The 16154-nt window shown below is 37.3% G+C and overlaps 1 protein-coding gene across 1 annotated transcript in view; it reads left to right on the top strand.

Moving 5' to 3' along the window:
• Nucleotides 1-16154, top strand: part of TNKS (tankyrase) — a 206256-nt gene that overhangs the window by 25953 nt on the left and 164149 nt on the right. The window contains 1 exon segment of the mRNA XM_074272527.1: nt 4569-4793. Coding sequence (XP_074128628.1) covers nt 4569-4793 — 225 coding nt within the window.

The raw sequence follows: 16154 nt of genomic DNA, 5'->3' as shown, positions 1-16154 counted from the left end.
AGAGGAAAGTCTTGAAAGGTTGGGGTATGTGGAGGGTGAACTTTTAAATTGGGAACAGGCAGGGCTGCCAAGGAAGAGGCAAAGAGAATTACTTGAACTGTGTTGGAAAAGAAAGTTCTGTTATTAAAACTGTCCAGACATCAGTTCATGTTTAAGTCCAGAAGTAGCTTTTGATCAGTAGATACTTGTAATGTTCTGTTGTCTCTAGATTTGTCATGGTTCTCTGGGAAAAGATATCTTGGGGAGCTTCTGGGGAGGCAGCCTTGGCTTTAGTTCTGTATTATGTCTTTCAAAGTCTTGAATCTTTTCCTCTCAGAATCTCTCCAGCCAGCTTCAGTCTCTAGCTCCCTCTGAATCCAAAGCCGCCAGTCAGCATGAAGGTAGAATCTCGAATCTCCCTATTCCTGAATCCTGGCTCCTTTTATCCTCCCAGAGAATGGGCTTGTGGGTATTCCAAAGGTGTAAACTCCCCCCAGAAGTCCTTTTAAAGGGGTGAACCAAAGGTGTGAATTCTGAGCTAGAGAATTGCCAAATACTGACTTGCCACCTAGTAAGGAACCTAACAGATACCATTTTGAATAAATGAATGAATGAACGAAAAACTTTTGGTAAGGAATTATTATGTGCTAAGTGTTGGGGATTCCAATACAAAAGCAAACACCTTTTCTCCTTTGAGATGCAGTGGGGAGCACTTTGGGCCAAATTGACTAGGCCCCTTTGGTTTGATTTTAGAACCATAATTAGGAGGAGGAAAGAGCCAAGCAGGGAGTAGGCATGTGTAGATGCAAGATAGCTGGTAAGAATATGATAAAAGTAGGGAGTAAAGTTTGTGACCTTGGCCAAGTCACTTAAATTCTGTCAGCTTCAGTTTTCTTAACTGTAAACCACACCTTCCTCTCTGGAATGTTGCCAGGATCGAATTATTAAAGTTGGGAAAGAAACCCCAAGAGTTTGGTGTCATAGACTGGTGTTGTGAAGTGTCTCAAAAGAATTTGCAGGCTTGAACCCAGTTCCTGGTCAAGGGGCAAAGTTTATTGTAATTGTAAGGCCAATTAAGTGGGCTAAATTCCAAAAGAATTTAGAAAAGTGCTAAGAGAGAGGAGACACCTTTATCTTTCTATCATTGACATGCCAATTCTGTGGCCCACAGGTAGGAAGAGGCATGGTCTCAGGAATTTGGTCCCTGGGATTATTCTCAGCCTAGAAGCTATCTGACTGTCATCAATGAATTGAGGAGTGGTCTATTCAGAATCAGACAGCTTGCTGTTCTTAAATTGGATGTGGGAAAAAGCCAGAAGATTTAGGATTACTGACTTATTGTTAGAGCAGAAGCCCCCCTAAGACTTCAAAATCATTGCTGTCTCCACAATGCCTGGCATATGAGTTATATAAATGTAGAGTTGTGTTTTTTTGTTTGTTTGCTTGTTTAAGTGTAGTATGACTGGGGCCTAGATCAGTGGTCCAGGATAGTTCTTCACCAATCTGGATAGTAGAGAGTAGGGAACACAGAGAGATGGGCATTCTAGAATGGTGTGTCTCAAGTACAGCAGGCCCAAGGCAAAAATAGCTGCTTCGGAGGTGATTGGAGTAATATCTTAATTTCTGTAAGCCTATCAGGACTAAGATGTGTTCTGCAGGTGCAACAAAAATGAATATTTAACATGTTAACTGAAGAAGTAATGAAGTTTTTGTTTTAGAATTCCATCTCTGCAGATATCTAGTGATAATAAGAATAATTAGCCATAATCAACTGGCTGGCTTGCTTTTATGTCACCCTTTGAAATGTTCTATAGTCTAATTTTTCATATTTTTTGAGTTGATCTCCAGAATTACCTTGTGACTCACTTGTTATTGCTATTTACCTTTTACAATTTGTAAATTGGAATTGAGAGATTAAGTGATTTACTCCATGGACATTTTTGTAGCCATTTGGAACCTCTTATTCCTCCCTATCTCCATTCTTTCTTCACCCTTCTCCCCTCTCAGCCAAGTCATATCGATTCCTTCCATGGATTTTCTTCCAGCTTTTTACAATCATATGGGAGACCTAAAATGGAATATTTTTCTTCATATTGATGCTAATGTGATTGAATAATGGAGATATGGGCACTGTACATTTGGGTTAAATAGAGTTGTGATAAGGTGGGAAGAGTTCTAGTGTCTGAGGACTCCGATTCAGATCTCAGATAATTCTTCCCTCTGATTTTGGGCAAGTCACTTAATTTCCCTTTCCTCATTGATAAAAGAAAGGATTAGTTAGTTACTTCTTTAATCTGAAATAAAGGCCTTTCCTCTTGAAGGTAGTGGCACTTGAACTTGAGCCTTTAGGGAAATCTAGGCTGTCAGAGAGTTAAAAATTAGGAAGAAAAGCATTTTGGGCTTTGGGAACAGTTTATATAGAGGTGGGAGATGGGATATTATTTACAAGGACTGATATGCACAGAATCTCAGTTGAGGATCTTGTAGTATCTCCCTTAATGCTGTAGACTTCCCTCTGAGATGTATCCAGTATTTTTTGTCTGTATCTTATTTGTACAAAGTTGTTTGCATATTTTCTCGCCCATTAGAATTGGTCTCCTTGAGAGGAGGAGATTTTTTTTTTTTTTTTAATTTCTAGGGCTTAGCACATGCTGTTGTTGAGTGATTTCAGTTGTGCCCAATTCTTTGTGATCCCATTTGAGATATTCTTGCCAAAGACACTGAAGTGGTTTGTCATTTCCTTCCTCAGTTCCTTTTTACAGATGAGGAAACTAAGGCAAACAGGGCTAAGTGATTTGCCTGTGGTCACACAGTAAACATCTAAGGCCTGGCACATAGTAGATGCTTAATAAATGTTTGTTGATTTAATTTATGACTGGTTTGTCTGGTAAGGCAAGTTGGAGGTAGGTTCTGAAAGGCTTTAAATACCAAATAAGGAAGCAACAGAGTAGTGTTGAAGTGTCTGAGACAAAGGAGTGACTTGTTAAAGCACTTGTCAAAATTAGAACAGCTGTGGGAAGGGAGGATTGGAGAAGGCAGAGACTGTAACTAGAGAAAGCCATTGCACTAGTCCAAAGGACATCTGAGGAGGGACTCAATTGTATGAGTCAAGAGAAAGGGATGGATGTTGAGAAAGTTGGGGAGGTGACTGTGAATGATAAGCTGATGGGGGTATACAGTCTTTGTCTTCTCCCCAACTTCTGTCGTTATACTTTATACATGGGAAAGGAACCCCAAAAGTTTGGGGTCATAGACTGGTGTTGTGAGGTTCCCAAGTATAAAGTATAAAGTTTCTTGGGGACTTTAACACATTGATATTCCCTCAAACATCTTAACCTTCCAGCTTTTCAACTTCTTATTTCCCATGACCTACTCATTCCTCCAGAGTTATACAAAGTAATAGCCATACCCATGAGCTAATTATGATTATGAATTCTGAAATGAAATATCTGATAAATCTGTTATCCTACTCCTCCTGCCTTACAGCCTTTCTTACTATACTTACTCCATTCTTTGTTCAAACCTCCAATCCTTTTAACCCCCAGTTCTTTTTTAAACTATTATCCTTGCTCTGGCTATATACTCTCCCCTTTTCCCATCTTGATCCTTTAGCAACAAAAAGAACTCTGTCTGTTTTTCTCTGTCTCTTTGTCTCCTCCTTCCTCAGTTTCCTCTGTCTCCCCATTTTCTCCATTCCCTTCCTTTCTCTACCCTTTTCTCTTCCTCACCCCCTCTTCCCTCTGCTCTCTGGTTAGATTTTCATTCAGGTCACTAATGATTGAGTAGTCTCCAGAGTTTTTTCCTGGGCACTTTTTCTCTTCTTCCTTTATACTTCTGTACTTGTTGATCTCATTAGCTCCCATTGATTGATACTATCTGTACTGATGACTCTCAGATCTATTTGTCTAAGAACCCTAACTTTTCTTTCCTCATCTCCAGTCTCATCACCAACTGTATATTGGACCATTTCAAACTGGGATGTTCTGTAGACATCTTAAACTCACTATATCCAAAATTGAATTCTCCCTTCTCTCCCAACTTTATCCTCTCACTCTTACTATTTAGTACACTTCCTAGTTGCCTAAGCTCATCCTAGGTGTCATCCTCAACTCCTTTTTCTTAACTGCTTATACACTATTAGTGGTGGAGTCCTTTCTTTTCCACCTTTGTAACATTTTAAAAAAATATTCCTCTTCTCTCCATTGACACTATTGCCATCCTATGCAAACCTTAATCTCCTTTTGCTTAGACTGTTGTAATAGTTGCTGCCTGCTTTCAGTTTCTCCTCATTTTCTTCTGTCCACTCGTTCAGATATTAAGTAAAGTTAATATATAGAATGTTCATTGTATTGTACAATAGTATATCACATTAGATGATATCTCTTGGTACAGTGTGGCATTGCAGTGGAAAAATCAACTTTAATTTTTTTTCCATCATGTTTTACTTATGTGAGAAGAATCAATCAGTCATATTTGTTTATTTATATTTTAAATATAAATTTAAAAAATAAATTTCCTAAATCTTTTTTTTTTTTTTGAAACAACAAAATATAAATCACCACTTAAGATTCTTTTTTCTTTGTTTCCAGGTTTTGGAAGGAAGGATGTGGTAGAACACTTACTGCAGATGGGCGCCAATGTCCATGCCCGAGATGATGGTGGACTGATTCCTCTCCACAATGCCTGCTCCTTTGGCCATGCTGAAGTTGTGAGCTTGTTGCTATGCCAAGGGGCAGATCCAAATGCCCGAGACAATTGGAACTACACGCCCCTGCATGAAGCATCTATTAAGGGGAAGATAGACGTGTGCATTGGTGAGTGTGAGCAAGGGCATGCCTTAAGCCTTGTAGGCTGGACATTGTCTTACAAACAATTGCTGCCACTCACAACTTATATATAGAAAACTGAAATTTTCTCCTGTTCCTGATGTGGAAACCATTTCTCTGTAGAGAACCTAGAGGATAAATTGATTGCTTCTTCCTCTTTGGTTTAAGAAAACATTCTTTTCAGTTAAAAGTCATATGGGAAGCTGGGAATGTGAAGTTAAAATCAGTATTAACTTTCTAAATGCAAGCCAGATTATATCTGGCGTGCAGCTAAATTTGAATGGATTATAACTATCAGTCCTGTTAAATTTATTATCCTCTCTTCAGCCTTAGCAGCCATGAAACCCAGTATGTAATTAGACATATTGTTGAATTGATGGTGTATTTTGGATATTTTTCATGATGACTGACAGGGTAGCTTAAAACTGAAATTCAGTTTTGTTTATTTTTAAACATGTATGCTACCACTGAAATTGGTATCCATTTGGAGCATCTTGAATAAATAGTTCCACTGGAATTATTGCTAAGATTAGCTTTATGTTTTCAATATGGTTACTAATTCCAAGCTAGCTACTAGTCCACTTCTTAAGCCCTTATTCTGTATCAGGGCCTATTATCTCTGGAGATACAAATACAGGCCAAGAAGATAGTTGCATTCCAATGGGAAAAGACTACTTACTTAAAGAAGAACTTAAAGGGGGAGAGGAAATAGGATTCGGTGTTGAACCTGCCTTGGGTCATGGTGAGGAGACAGCTGGGAAGTGACCTAGAGCTTGGGGCCTCAGCGGATTTGTGCCATGGCCTAGAGAAAAAGCCATTCTAAACAAAATTGTATTTTTCAGTCATATTACATGTATCTAGATGATATTACATGGTGTTCAATCAGTGTGTCTTGTTTTAATTCTTTTAATATATTTACATTTTGTATTTATATTTATAGTGTGCCTAAAAGGTGGACTGTATATCCTCATGGGGAGAACCTAGATCTCCTGGCTTGCTGCCTTATAATTGTGATTGTTGTTGTTGGGCAGATTCACAGAAAATAAGTAGGTGATTGACCTAGTGAGTAGTCAGTTAGCCAACCATTGATCTCTGGACCATGATTGAAACCAAGTATACTGTGATTAAGAAAGGTTCCTAGTCTTGCATACCTGGATGGGAGGAAGTTGGCTATGCTAGTAAATAGTTGGCAGTTAGAACCTGACTATAGGCCAATTCTCACACTGCAAATAGAGAGAAAGGCAGAAAATGATTCCTCTGGGAGTCACAGTGTAATGGAGGAGACAACATAGAATCAATTGTGTACAGACAAAATATAAACAGAGTCATTTGAAGATATTCTCAAAGTTAACACCAGGAATAAGGACTGGGAAAGACTTGCAGAAGATAAACTTTAGCTGAGTCTTGAAGGAAACCCAGGAAGTGGAGATAAAGAGGGACAGAATGCAGACATGCAGGAAGACCAGCAAAAGTGCCCAGAGTTGGAAGCCTATGTGAGGAGCATCTAGGAGGTCAGTGGTGTCTTTGTATCCAATAGTATATGGTATATAAAGTGATATATGGAATATAAAGGTATATATGGTATATAAATAGAACTGGAAATGTCTGGTGAAGGGATGTTAGAAGTACTTTTTCCTTGTTTCCCCCTCCCCCTCTTTACCTCCTTGTATTCTCTCAAATATGCTTTTCAGAATTCTAATGGGCCTTTAAAATTCTCCAGCATTTCTGGGAAGCTTCTACTAGTGTGTGTACTCTCTTCTCATAGGACTGTTTTGAATTGTTTCCCTATTGTGTCCTTCTGGAAAAGGTTTGAAGACAAGACAACTTGTGAATGTCTCATATTTAAACAAGCATGGTACTTTTTATGGATTAGGGACTTAATATATGTTAAGCTTCTTCACCTTTTTTTTTTTTTTTCTAAAGATAGATCATCTAAAATTCATCCTTACAGGTTTCTCTCTTAAGCCATTTCTTGGAGGAAAAATTAGCATGTTTAAGTTTTAAGGAAATAATTTATCAAACAACTAGGGTTTAGGGTAACATTTGAGGTCAGTCTTTAAAAAGCTGGTACTGGGAATTACTTTTGAACTGGATATATGAATACATTTGCATTTTAATAGAGATACAAAATCCTGCTTTAAACTTAGTTAGATTAATGAATTTGTTACTTAAAGAATTTTATGTGTCTTCTCTTCATTATGTTTTGGAGGGTGGGAGAGAAAGAGAAAAGATAGATCATCCCAGTATCTGTGGCATGCTTCTCTTGTTAGTTATGCAAATAGCTTTTCACATAAAACAGCTTCTGTCTGACACATTCACACTTTTTTTGGGTGTCATTTTAAATTGTTAATCTGATAGAAATAGAAGCACTTCATTAGTGCTTAGTCTTGGTATGCTCGTTCAGTATCTCCCTATTCAGAAGCTTAGAATTGGAAGAGAAATCAGGTGCCATCTAAGTGCCCACATATGTAAAAGCTAGGCTGTCCAGCCTCTGCAGACTGCCCTATCCCAAAAGAGACTCTCAAGAGGGGCTTTCTCTTTTTCTCCTGCCCCCTCTCTTTCTATATACTCTTCCTCCATCACTCTTGGGATCTGCCTTGTGGGCCAACTAAACTGGCTTAATTCATCACTTTTGCACATGACAGCTTCTCAGGTACTTGGAGACAGTTGTCATAGTCCCTTTGGTCTTCTTTTTCTCCAGGGTTAACTAGTATCTGCTCTGTTTAGTTTGCTGTCCCTCTGACACCATACACTTAGCAGGTTTGTCATCCTCATGGAATCCTTTCTGAGATGATAGGAACCAGCATTAGATAGATGTAGTCTTTTTGATGGCCCAAACATGGGGATAAAGGGCTGTTCCTGGAAACATTGCCTTTCAGCGTGGCCTAGGTGGCAGGAGCCTTTCAGACCTGGTGTAAATCACCCTGTAAGCACCCACATTCACTACAGGTTCTTCTGGATGACTCTTGTCTATAAAATGAGGCAGAATTAGGGGAGCTCTCAAACGCTACCTAAGATCTAAATCCTCAAAAGTGAAATCAGCTTTTTATTTATTTATTTTTTTATTGATTACCATGTATTTCCCTTTCTTTTTTTAAATTTTATTTATAAATTTTTTGACAGTATATATGCATGAGTAATTTTTTTTTTAAATAACATTATCCCTTGTATTCATTTTTCCACATTATCCCCTCCCTCCCTCTACTCCCTCCCCTAGATGACAGGAAATCCCATACATTTTACATGTGTTACAATATAACCTAGATACAATATATGTGTGTAAATACCATTTTTTTTGTTGCACATTAAGTATTAGATTCCGAAGGTATAAGTAACCTGGGTAGATAGACAGTAGTGCTAACAATTTACATTCACTTCCCAGTGTTTCTTCTCTGGGTGTAGTTGTTTCTGTCCATCATTGATCAACTGGAAGTGAGTTGGATCTTCTTTATGTTGAAGATATCCACTTCCATCAGAATATATCTTCATACAGTATTGTTGTTGAAGTGTACAGCGATCTTCTATTTTGTTTTGTTTTGGTTTTTTTTGATTTGCTTTTGAACTTGTGATATCATTGGTATAGGAAACTCCCTATGAAGAAAATTCTATCCCTGCCGGGTCTCTCTCTTAAGATCTGAGTTGCCAAGAACAAAGGGAAGGGGAAAACAATTGGTCCTGAGTGAAGTGGCCTTTACTTGTCAGAGATGGGATTGACCTCAGCCCTTCCTGACTCAGTGTCCCTATTCTCTTCCACTTGCCCCATGGGGTCTCTTCTAGGTTCTCTTCTTGTGTGATTGAATTAAATTATTTAAATAAATAAGTCAATGTGATTTCTCTACATCCATTTAAAAGGATGTGTTCGTATGTACATAGGCATGTACATTTAGAATTGTACCTTGTAATGTATTTCCACTTGAACTTGTCATTTACTCTCTGGATTTGGAATATTAGCAACTATTCTGGTCATGTTGGTGACTCTGGGCATTTGTCCTAAGTCATTCGTTGCAAGAACCACATGAAAATTCCTTAAATCTTTTTCTCATAAAACACTAATAATTGTCATAGAATTGAACAAAACTGATTTCTGCTCCTGAAGATGTGGCTTACCTTCTGCTGGAATCCATATTGAATTGTTGCTAGAGAAGTTCATAGCAATTGTCCAGAATCTTGCACAGGAAATGACAAAGTTGTCATCTTTTAAGGCCATATACCTTTGGATTCCCTTCCTGATGATAGTGGTAGGACAGCTTCCAAGAGGTATTCTGTGAGGCCACAAGAAATGAAATCCTTTTACGTCTGGTACGTTTCATTCATATTCAGTACATTTGCACATAAAGGTACACCAGGGAAATTGACATTGAGGATGTAGAAAAGCACAGTCTCAGGAGTGAAAGTCACTTTTTCTTTGGCTTCTTATGTCCCAGAGATAGTCTCATTGTAATTATGGGAATGTCTCTGGCCGATTTCCCAGTTCAACATGGACACTGCTTAGATCCGGGGTAGGGGAGAGCAGTAACTTTTAAGGGTCTTGATAATTAATGATGCTTCTAAACTTGTATGAAAGAGGTGGATGGGAATCCACCTCCCTGTTGGCTCCAGTTCCTTGACCTGTGTAGGAGCCTTCAGAAGGGAAGCACAAAGGGCTACAGCAAAGAACAGAAGTGCCTCCATTCTAAGAGAATGTAATAGTCATATTTTCCACGAAGGCCAGGGATGGTATGGTTCCTTGTATTCTTTGGGCTACTGCCATCCTCCTGTATAAGAAGACTTTTTTTTTTTTTTTTTTTTTTTTTATCCACAAGATGCTATTCGTATTATAAAGAAGCAGGAACAAGAGAATTCCCACTATGGCTGCTTGTTATCTGTGTTACCTAGGGCAAGTTATTGGAATTCTCAGGGACTTGCAGTTTCTTTATTTCTAAAATGAGGCCACTAAAATCAGTGATCTCTGAAAGCCCTTCCAGCGGAAACCTAAGATTCTAAGAACTCTAAGCTACATTGGGAATGCCTGTTTTCAATCAAGTAAAGAAGACCATTGGCAATTAGGTGACTTGGTGGATAACATACTAGAATCAGAAAGACCCAAGTTCAAATCTTCAGACACTTCTTAGTTGTGTGATTATGGGCAAGTCACTTAATCTTGTTTGGCTCAGTTTCTTTGTCTGTAAAATGAGCTGGAGAATGAAATGACAAATTACAAGCCAAGAAAACCCCAGATGAGGTCAGAAAGAGTCACACACAACTGAAACTGAACAACAGTAACAAAAGAAGAACATCACGGGTGTTAACTAGTGCTTTCTCCCCTTTCGTACCTTTGCTTGGCATTCAAAATAGCCTGTTTCCAGTCCATCTTTCTAGGTTTGTTTTACTGAATACCCTTCTTGCACACTATAGTTCAGCCAAACTGCCCTTCTTACTGTTTCTCACACATATTATGATAGACAATCTTTAATGGGTCTTTAATTGTACTTAAGTCCTCAGTCTTTAGCACATGATTTGGCACATTTTAGTTGCCTTTCAGTCCTGTCTGACCTGAATGCTTAATATAAGCATTTTTATTCATTACATTTCCTTCCTTGTCTCCTTGCCTTGCCAATAGGCTGTCCCTCAGATCTCTCATTTTTGCTTGACTTCCTTCAGACCTCAGGTCATGCATCACCTTCAATATGGAAAGCTTTCCTGATTACTTTATTTAACTATTAACTATTTTATGAGTTTATTACCTTATTATATAGTTTGTCTGGCCTGGTAACTTGAAATCATCAAAGCCATTTAGATGCTCTCTTAATATTTCCCTGTTTATCCTGAGTTTCAAGAACTCTATTTACCACGTTTGTTCTGCCCTTTTTCAATCCAAAGGTCAATCTCTTTGGCAGAAATAACACATGCAAACTAATATTTGAGTTTTGCTTTCTTTCCAACATATATGCTGTGATGATCTTACTAAACCTTTTGGCAGTCTTTTATCTTTTTTTTCCCATGGGATAAAGACAAAAACAAAAACATTTTTAGCCTTACATTCCTCATCAGCCCTGGCTTCTTATACTGAGTTTTTAGTATTTCTGATGGTTTTTTTTAAAAAAACAATACTCTGGATTTTATTTTCATTTTCTATAAACTACTCTTAACTTTATCCATCGTATGTATACATTTCTTTTAAGAATTTAGGCTTGTTACTGAGTTCCATTTTCATTTTTAGTGATCCTTAGAAAATTCTTCCTTTTTCTTTCCATTGGAATTGTTTCTTTTTGTTTTCAGAATTCATTCTTGCAGTCATTTTCTCTCATTTAGACTGAGTTTCCTAAGTATTATTTCAGTCCTTTTAAATTCTTTCTTTTTTTCTTTCTCCTAGTCCCTTGGAATCTACTCTGCACACATGTCTAAATTCTTTTTTCTCTATCACAGATTCAAAAGTATAGTGGTCACTCCTTTCTAAAGTTCCCATCAATCCATTCAATCAGCCAGTTGATGACAATTAGGTCTGTGAAATATTTCATCCTTTTAAAGGAGGAAATGATTTAGTCCCTCTGCCAAGAAATTCAGTTTTGCCTCTGCTTTGAGCCTAACAAAAGAGGGCCAGATTTTTGGAAGCTGCTTTCTTTCCTGCCATATAATGTGCCTCTGCCAAGTTGGTTTATTTCCCAACCTGTTTTTTTCTATTGGATTTAAATCCTGAGGTTCTGGGCTATGGCCATTTTTTTTTTTTTTAATTTAATTCAGGAGTATTATGGTGCTTGAGAAGTGATGTTTGTAACAGATGGTGTTGAAAGTTAGATAGTCCTTTGGGAAAAAGAATAAGGATTGTGGTATGACTGTGAAGGACCTGTTGAGATGAACTAGCAGAGATTTGTGGAAGACCCACTCAGCTTGGTTGTATGACTTCCTTGAGTCCAGATGTTATGGGGAAGATGTAGAAAAGACTGGACTGGTGATCAGATAGATGATATGAATGGGAGTGGAAGATAATATAAATTTGAACTGGTTAATTATAGGGTCAAAATTTTGAAGACTAGAAAGTGAGACCAGAGTAGAGGTTTGGGAATGAAGGGTAGAAGTCCAGTGATTGAAATATATATGTTGTGGTACAGCCTAGGTTTTGGACCAGTCAGCCTGAACTCTATAGATTTTGGAGCTTTGGAGCACTTGTTCTTAATGATCATCAAATGTAGACTCTTCATCACTCTGTGTCCCTCTTACTCCTTATGTGTGGGACAGATGTGGAAGAACAGCTCCTGGCATGAAAGGTAAGGTAGATTAACTGGGAACCCCTGGTATTGGAAGAAATTGCCCATCTAGACAGTCATATTACTTAAGTCATAAATTGTTCCATGAATGAACTAGATGAGGAAAAGTGACAAGTATCCCCTTGGTCATTCCTTTGCAGATAGTAGTTGCATACTCAGCCAAGCCTTTTGAATTTAATAACATAGATTTTAATTCCACTCTCTTCTCATTTCCCATTCCTGCCAAAATATCTCCCTCTTTTCTCTTTACCTTAGCCTTTCTCCTATAAACACTGAATGTGGGAATCTTTTAAAGAGCTCTCACTTTAGCATTTTAGCACCACTAAGATTCTGCTGGCCAAATGCCCAAAGTGAAGTCTTATAAATAAGTGACTTCATCACAAGCTTTAAGGACTATTCCCTGCTGGAACATTTTCTGCTAACTCTTGAGCAGAGCTGGCTTAGCCTGTATAGCTCTTGTTCAAGAAGGAAGTGTCAGGTAATTCTGGGACCTCAATAATGATTCATCTGGATAATGGAAACAAATATAAATATATTGAACTTTAGCATTTTAGTTCATTGTAAGTAGATCTAATTGATTGCCTGGAAAATGTTTTCTCTATATATTATTCAAACAATGTTTTTTATCAAGTGCCAAATATCATCTTTAACCTCGGTATAGGGATTTATATATGTAAAAAGAACATGAATGGATTTTTTTATTATAGTTTTTTATTTACAAGATATATGCATGGGTAATTTTTCAGCATTGACGCTTGCAAAACCTTCTGTTCCAACTTTTCCCTTCCTTCCCCACCACTCCCTCCCCTAGATGGCTATATATATATATATATCCATACATTTATTTTGCTGCACAAGAAAAATCAGACTTAGAAATAAGGTAAAAATAACCTGAGAAGGAAATCAAAAATACAAGCAGATAAAAACAGCAGGAGTTGAAATGCTATGTAGTGGTTCACACTCATTTTCCAGAGTTCTTTCGCAGGGTGTAGCTGGTTCTCTTCATTATTATTTGGTTCATCTCATTGTTGAAGAGAGTCACATCCATCAGAGTTGATCATCATATAGTCTTGTTCTTGCTGTGTATAATGATCTCCTGGTCCTGCTCATTTCACTCAGCATCAGTTCATGTGAGTCTTCAGGCCTTTCTGAAATCATCCTGCTGGTAATAATAATGAATGCATTTTTATTTGATTTGGACAAAGCTGTTGTTGCTTTTTAATTGAATATGACTCCTGGTGACCACCAAATAGAGGTTTTCTTAGCAAAGACACTGGAGTGGTTGGCCATTTTCTTCTCCAGCCCAGATAACTGATGAGGAAACAGGCCAACAGGGTTATGTCACTTTTCCCAGAGTCACAGCTAGGATGTGTCTGAGAGTGAATTTGAACTTGGAAGATGAGTTTTTTTGACTCCAGGTCTGGCACTCCGTCCTATGCCACCTTACTGCATGTGTGTACACACACACATGCACATACATGTTTATACCTATCTAGATAAAGAAGTTATCAAAATCCTAGTTCTGTTCTTAAATTTAGATTGCAGTTGTTGTTCATTCTGTAAAACAAAAATATGAACACAAACTCAGATTCTCTCCATTTTCTAAGTTTGTGACACTGAGCAAATCTCTCTTGAGCTGTGGGTTCCAAATTGAGGACTTGGACTAAGATGACTGTAAGGTCCATTTGATTTTATTCTGTTAAGCTTTTGTCCTCACATAGTTTCTGGCACCTGAATTACTTTATATTAATCCATAAGCATTTATTAAGCTGTTACTCTGTGCCAGATAGTGTGTTAAGTACTACAAATATAAAGACAAACCCACCAAAATAATAGGAATAGTTAGAAGCTTTAAAACAACTACTTTATCTTTTCTGAATGTTCGTGTTATTAGCTACTTTCTGAGTTTAGTTAACTAGGCATAACCATTCTAAAAACTCAGCTTTGCTATGCTGAGGCAATTGGGGTTAGGTGACTTGCCCAGGGTCACACATCTAGGAGGTGTTAAGTGTCTTGAGACCAGATTTGAATTCTGGTCCTCCTGACTTCAAGGCTGGTGCTCTATCCACTGCACCACCTAGCTGCCCCCTACCATCCACAATTTTAAGAAACCACATGTGAAGTTATATAAAACATTTCCATAAAAGTCAAGTTGTGAAAAAAAATATATCTCCCACTCAAATGAAAATAAAAACCCTCAAGAAAAATTAAGTTAAAAATAAAGAGAGAAGATATAAAGAAATAAAGAATGCTTCTGTATTCAGACTTGCTCAGTTCCTTGTCTGTGTATGGATAGGAATTTTCATCATATGTCCTTCAGAGTAATTGTGGATGATTGTACTACTGAGAATAGCAAAATCATTTACAGCTGATCATCCCAGAACATTTCTATTACTTTGTATATAGGCATATTCCAGGTTTGTTTGTTTTTTTCCTGAGAGCATCCTGCTCATCATTTCCCAGAGAAAAAAAATATTCTATCAGAGAAACTTGCTTCAAAAAAATTTTTTACAGTTACTATTGCTAATTGTATTCCCTTCCCCATTTATTTTGTCTCCTTCACTGTTTCCTCTCAAAAGTGTTTTTGCTACTAACCACTTCCTTCTCCAATATGCTCTCTCTTTTATCATCCCCCACCTTCCCAAATCCCATTCTCCTCCTATTTTCTTGAAGGGAATATACATTTCTATATCCCTATTAAGTATGTATGTTATTTATTCTCAGATGCTTCACATATGTCCTTCAAATATGGTTTAAAAAAACTGAGTTCTTCAGTTTAAGAATATTCAATTTCACTTGCAACCATCAATTTTTATTCAAGTCTGTGTTTGAATCACTAGTTGGCTTTCCATATATTTCTTCAAAATATTCATGAAATTCATAGGTTTTTTTTTTTTCTCTTTGTATGTAGTCAAATTTTGAATTTACTTCAATGAACATTTCTTACGTACCTACAGGTGTCAGATATATTGTTTAGTGGCTGTTTTATACCATCCTTGGAAATTTCAAAATTGGCTTCAGTTGTGATAGTGATTGGAGAAGTATAGTAGGGTTTCATGGCAATCAAGAAAATTGTGGGAGAAGTAGAAAACTGGAAAAATAAATATGCTTGAATATCTTGATGAATATCACAGCATTTAGTTTGAAAGGGTATTAAAGATTCTCTCATATCTTAATTTTACAAATTAGGGAAACTGACCTCATGGCAAAGGTTGTATTTTACTGAAGGTTATATTTAGGGAATTGAATGGATTTTAAAGTTTTAAATTTTAAAAAGAAAAAAGTTTATCAAGCATGTACCATGTGCCATAATATTTTGTACTCTAAGGAAGACACAAAAATAGAAACATACACACTCTTTGTGCCTCTGTCTCTCCCTTTCCCTCTCCCTCAGCTTAGATGTCCTTTCTGATCCTTGATGATAATAAAGTTAAGAGGGGACAAGCAAATTATCCTTATTTATTCCCTTATGATTATTTGTGTTTATCTTTTGCATTATAATAAAAGAGGTAGAAACAAACAGATCACAAATTCAAATCAGCTCAGCAAGTATTTATTAAATGCTTACTATGTGTCAGGGGTGGCTGGATTATGGAGTTATAAAGGCAAGAATTAAATTGCCTTTGCCTTCAAGAGTATATATTCTATTGCAAAGAAACAGCATTTACAGAGGAAAAATTAAATAAAAATATATAACAATTCATAGGCATTTATTTTAAGTGCTTGTTGTGTGCCAGGTACTGTCCTTAGTGTCAGGGGTATAAACAAAAACAGAAAAACAGTCCTTGAGGAGTTTACATTCTGTTAGGGGAAGACAACTTCAAAAGAGGTTGAAAAGTATGGGGTAGGTGGGGAAGTGGGTATCTGTATAGAGAGACATGGTGGTGAAATCACTAGGATTAAGGATTGCTAGTCTGGGCCCTTCACCAAAATAGAGGCCCTGAAAACTCACCAGTGGAAGATGGGGGCAAGGAAATAGGAGAAGGCAGCATGAATCCTGAGAATGAAGAACAAATGATAAAATGATAGAGTAATTTCTTAAGAAGGATGATATAAGCAAATGGGAGAGTCAGGATAGTAGGAGTGCGAATGTGAGCTGAACTTT

The sequence above is a fragment of the Sminthopsis crassicaudata genome, chromosome 6 (assembly GCF_048593235.1).
Source record: "Sminthopsis crassicaudata isolate SCR6 chromosome 6, ASM4859323v1, whole genome shotgun sequence".
NCBI classification, from domain to species: domain Eukaryota; kingdom Metazoa; phylum Chordata; class Mammalia; order Dasyuromorphia; family Dasyuridae; genus Sminthopsis; species Sminthopsis crassicaudata.
Note: the sequence above shows the minus strand (reverse complement) of the source record. Positions and strands in the feature narration are given on the sequence as shown.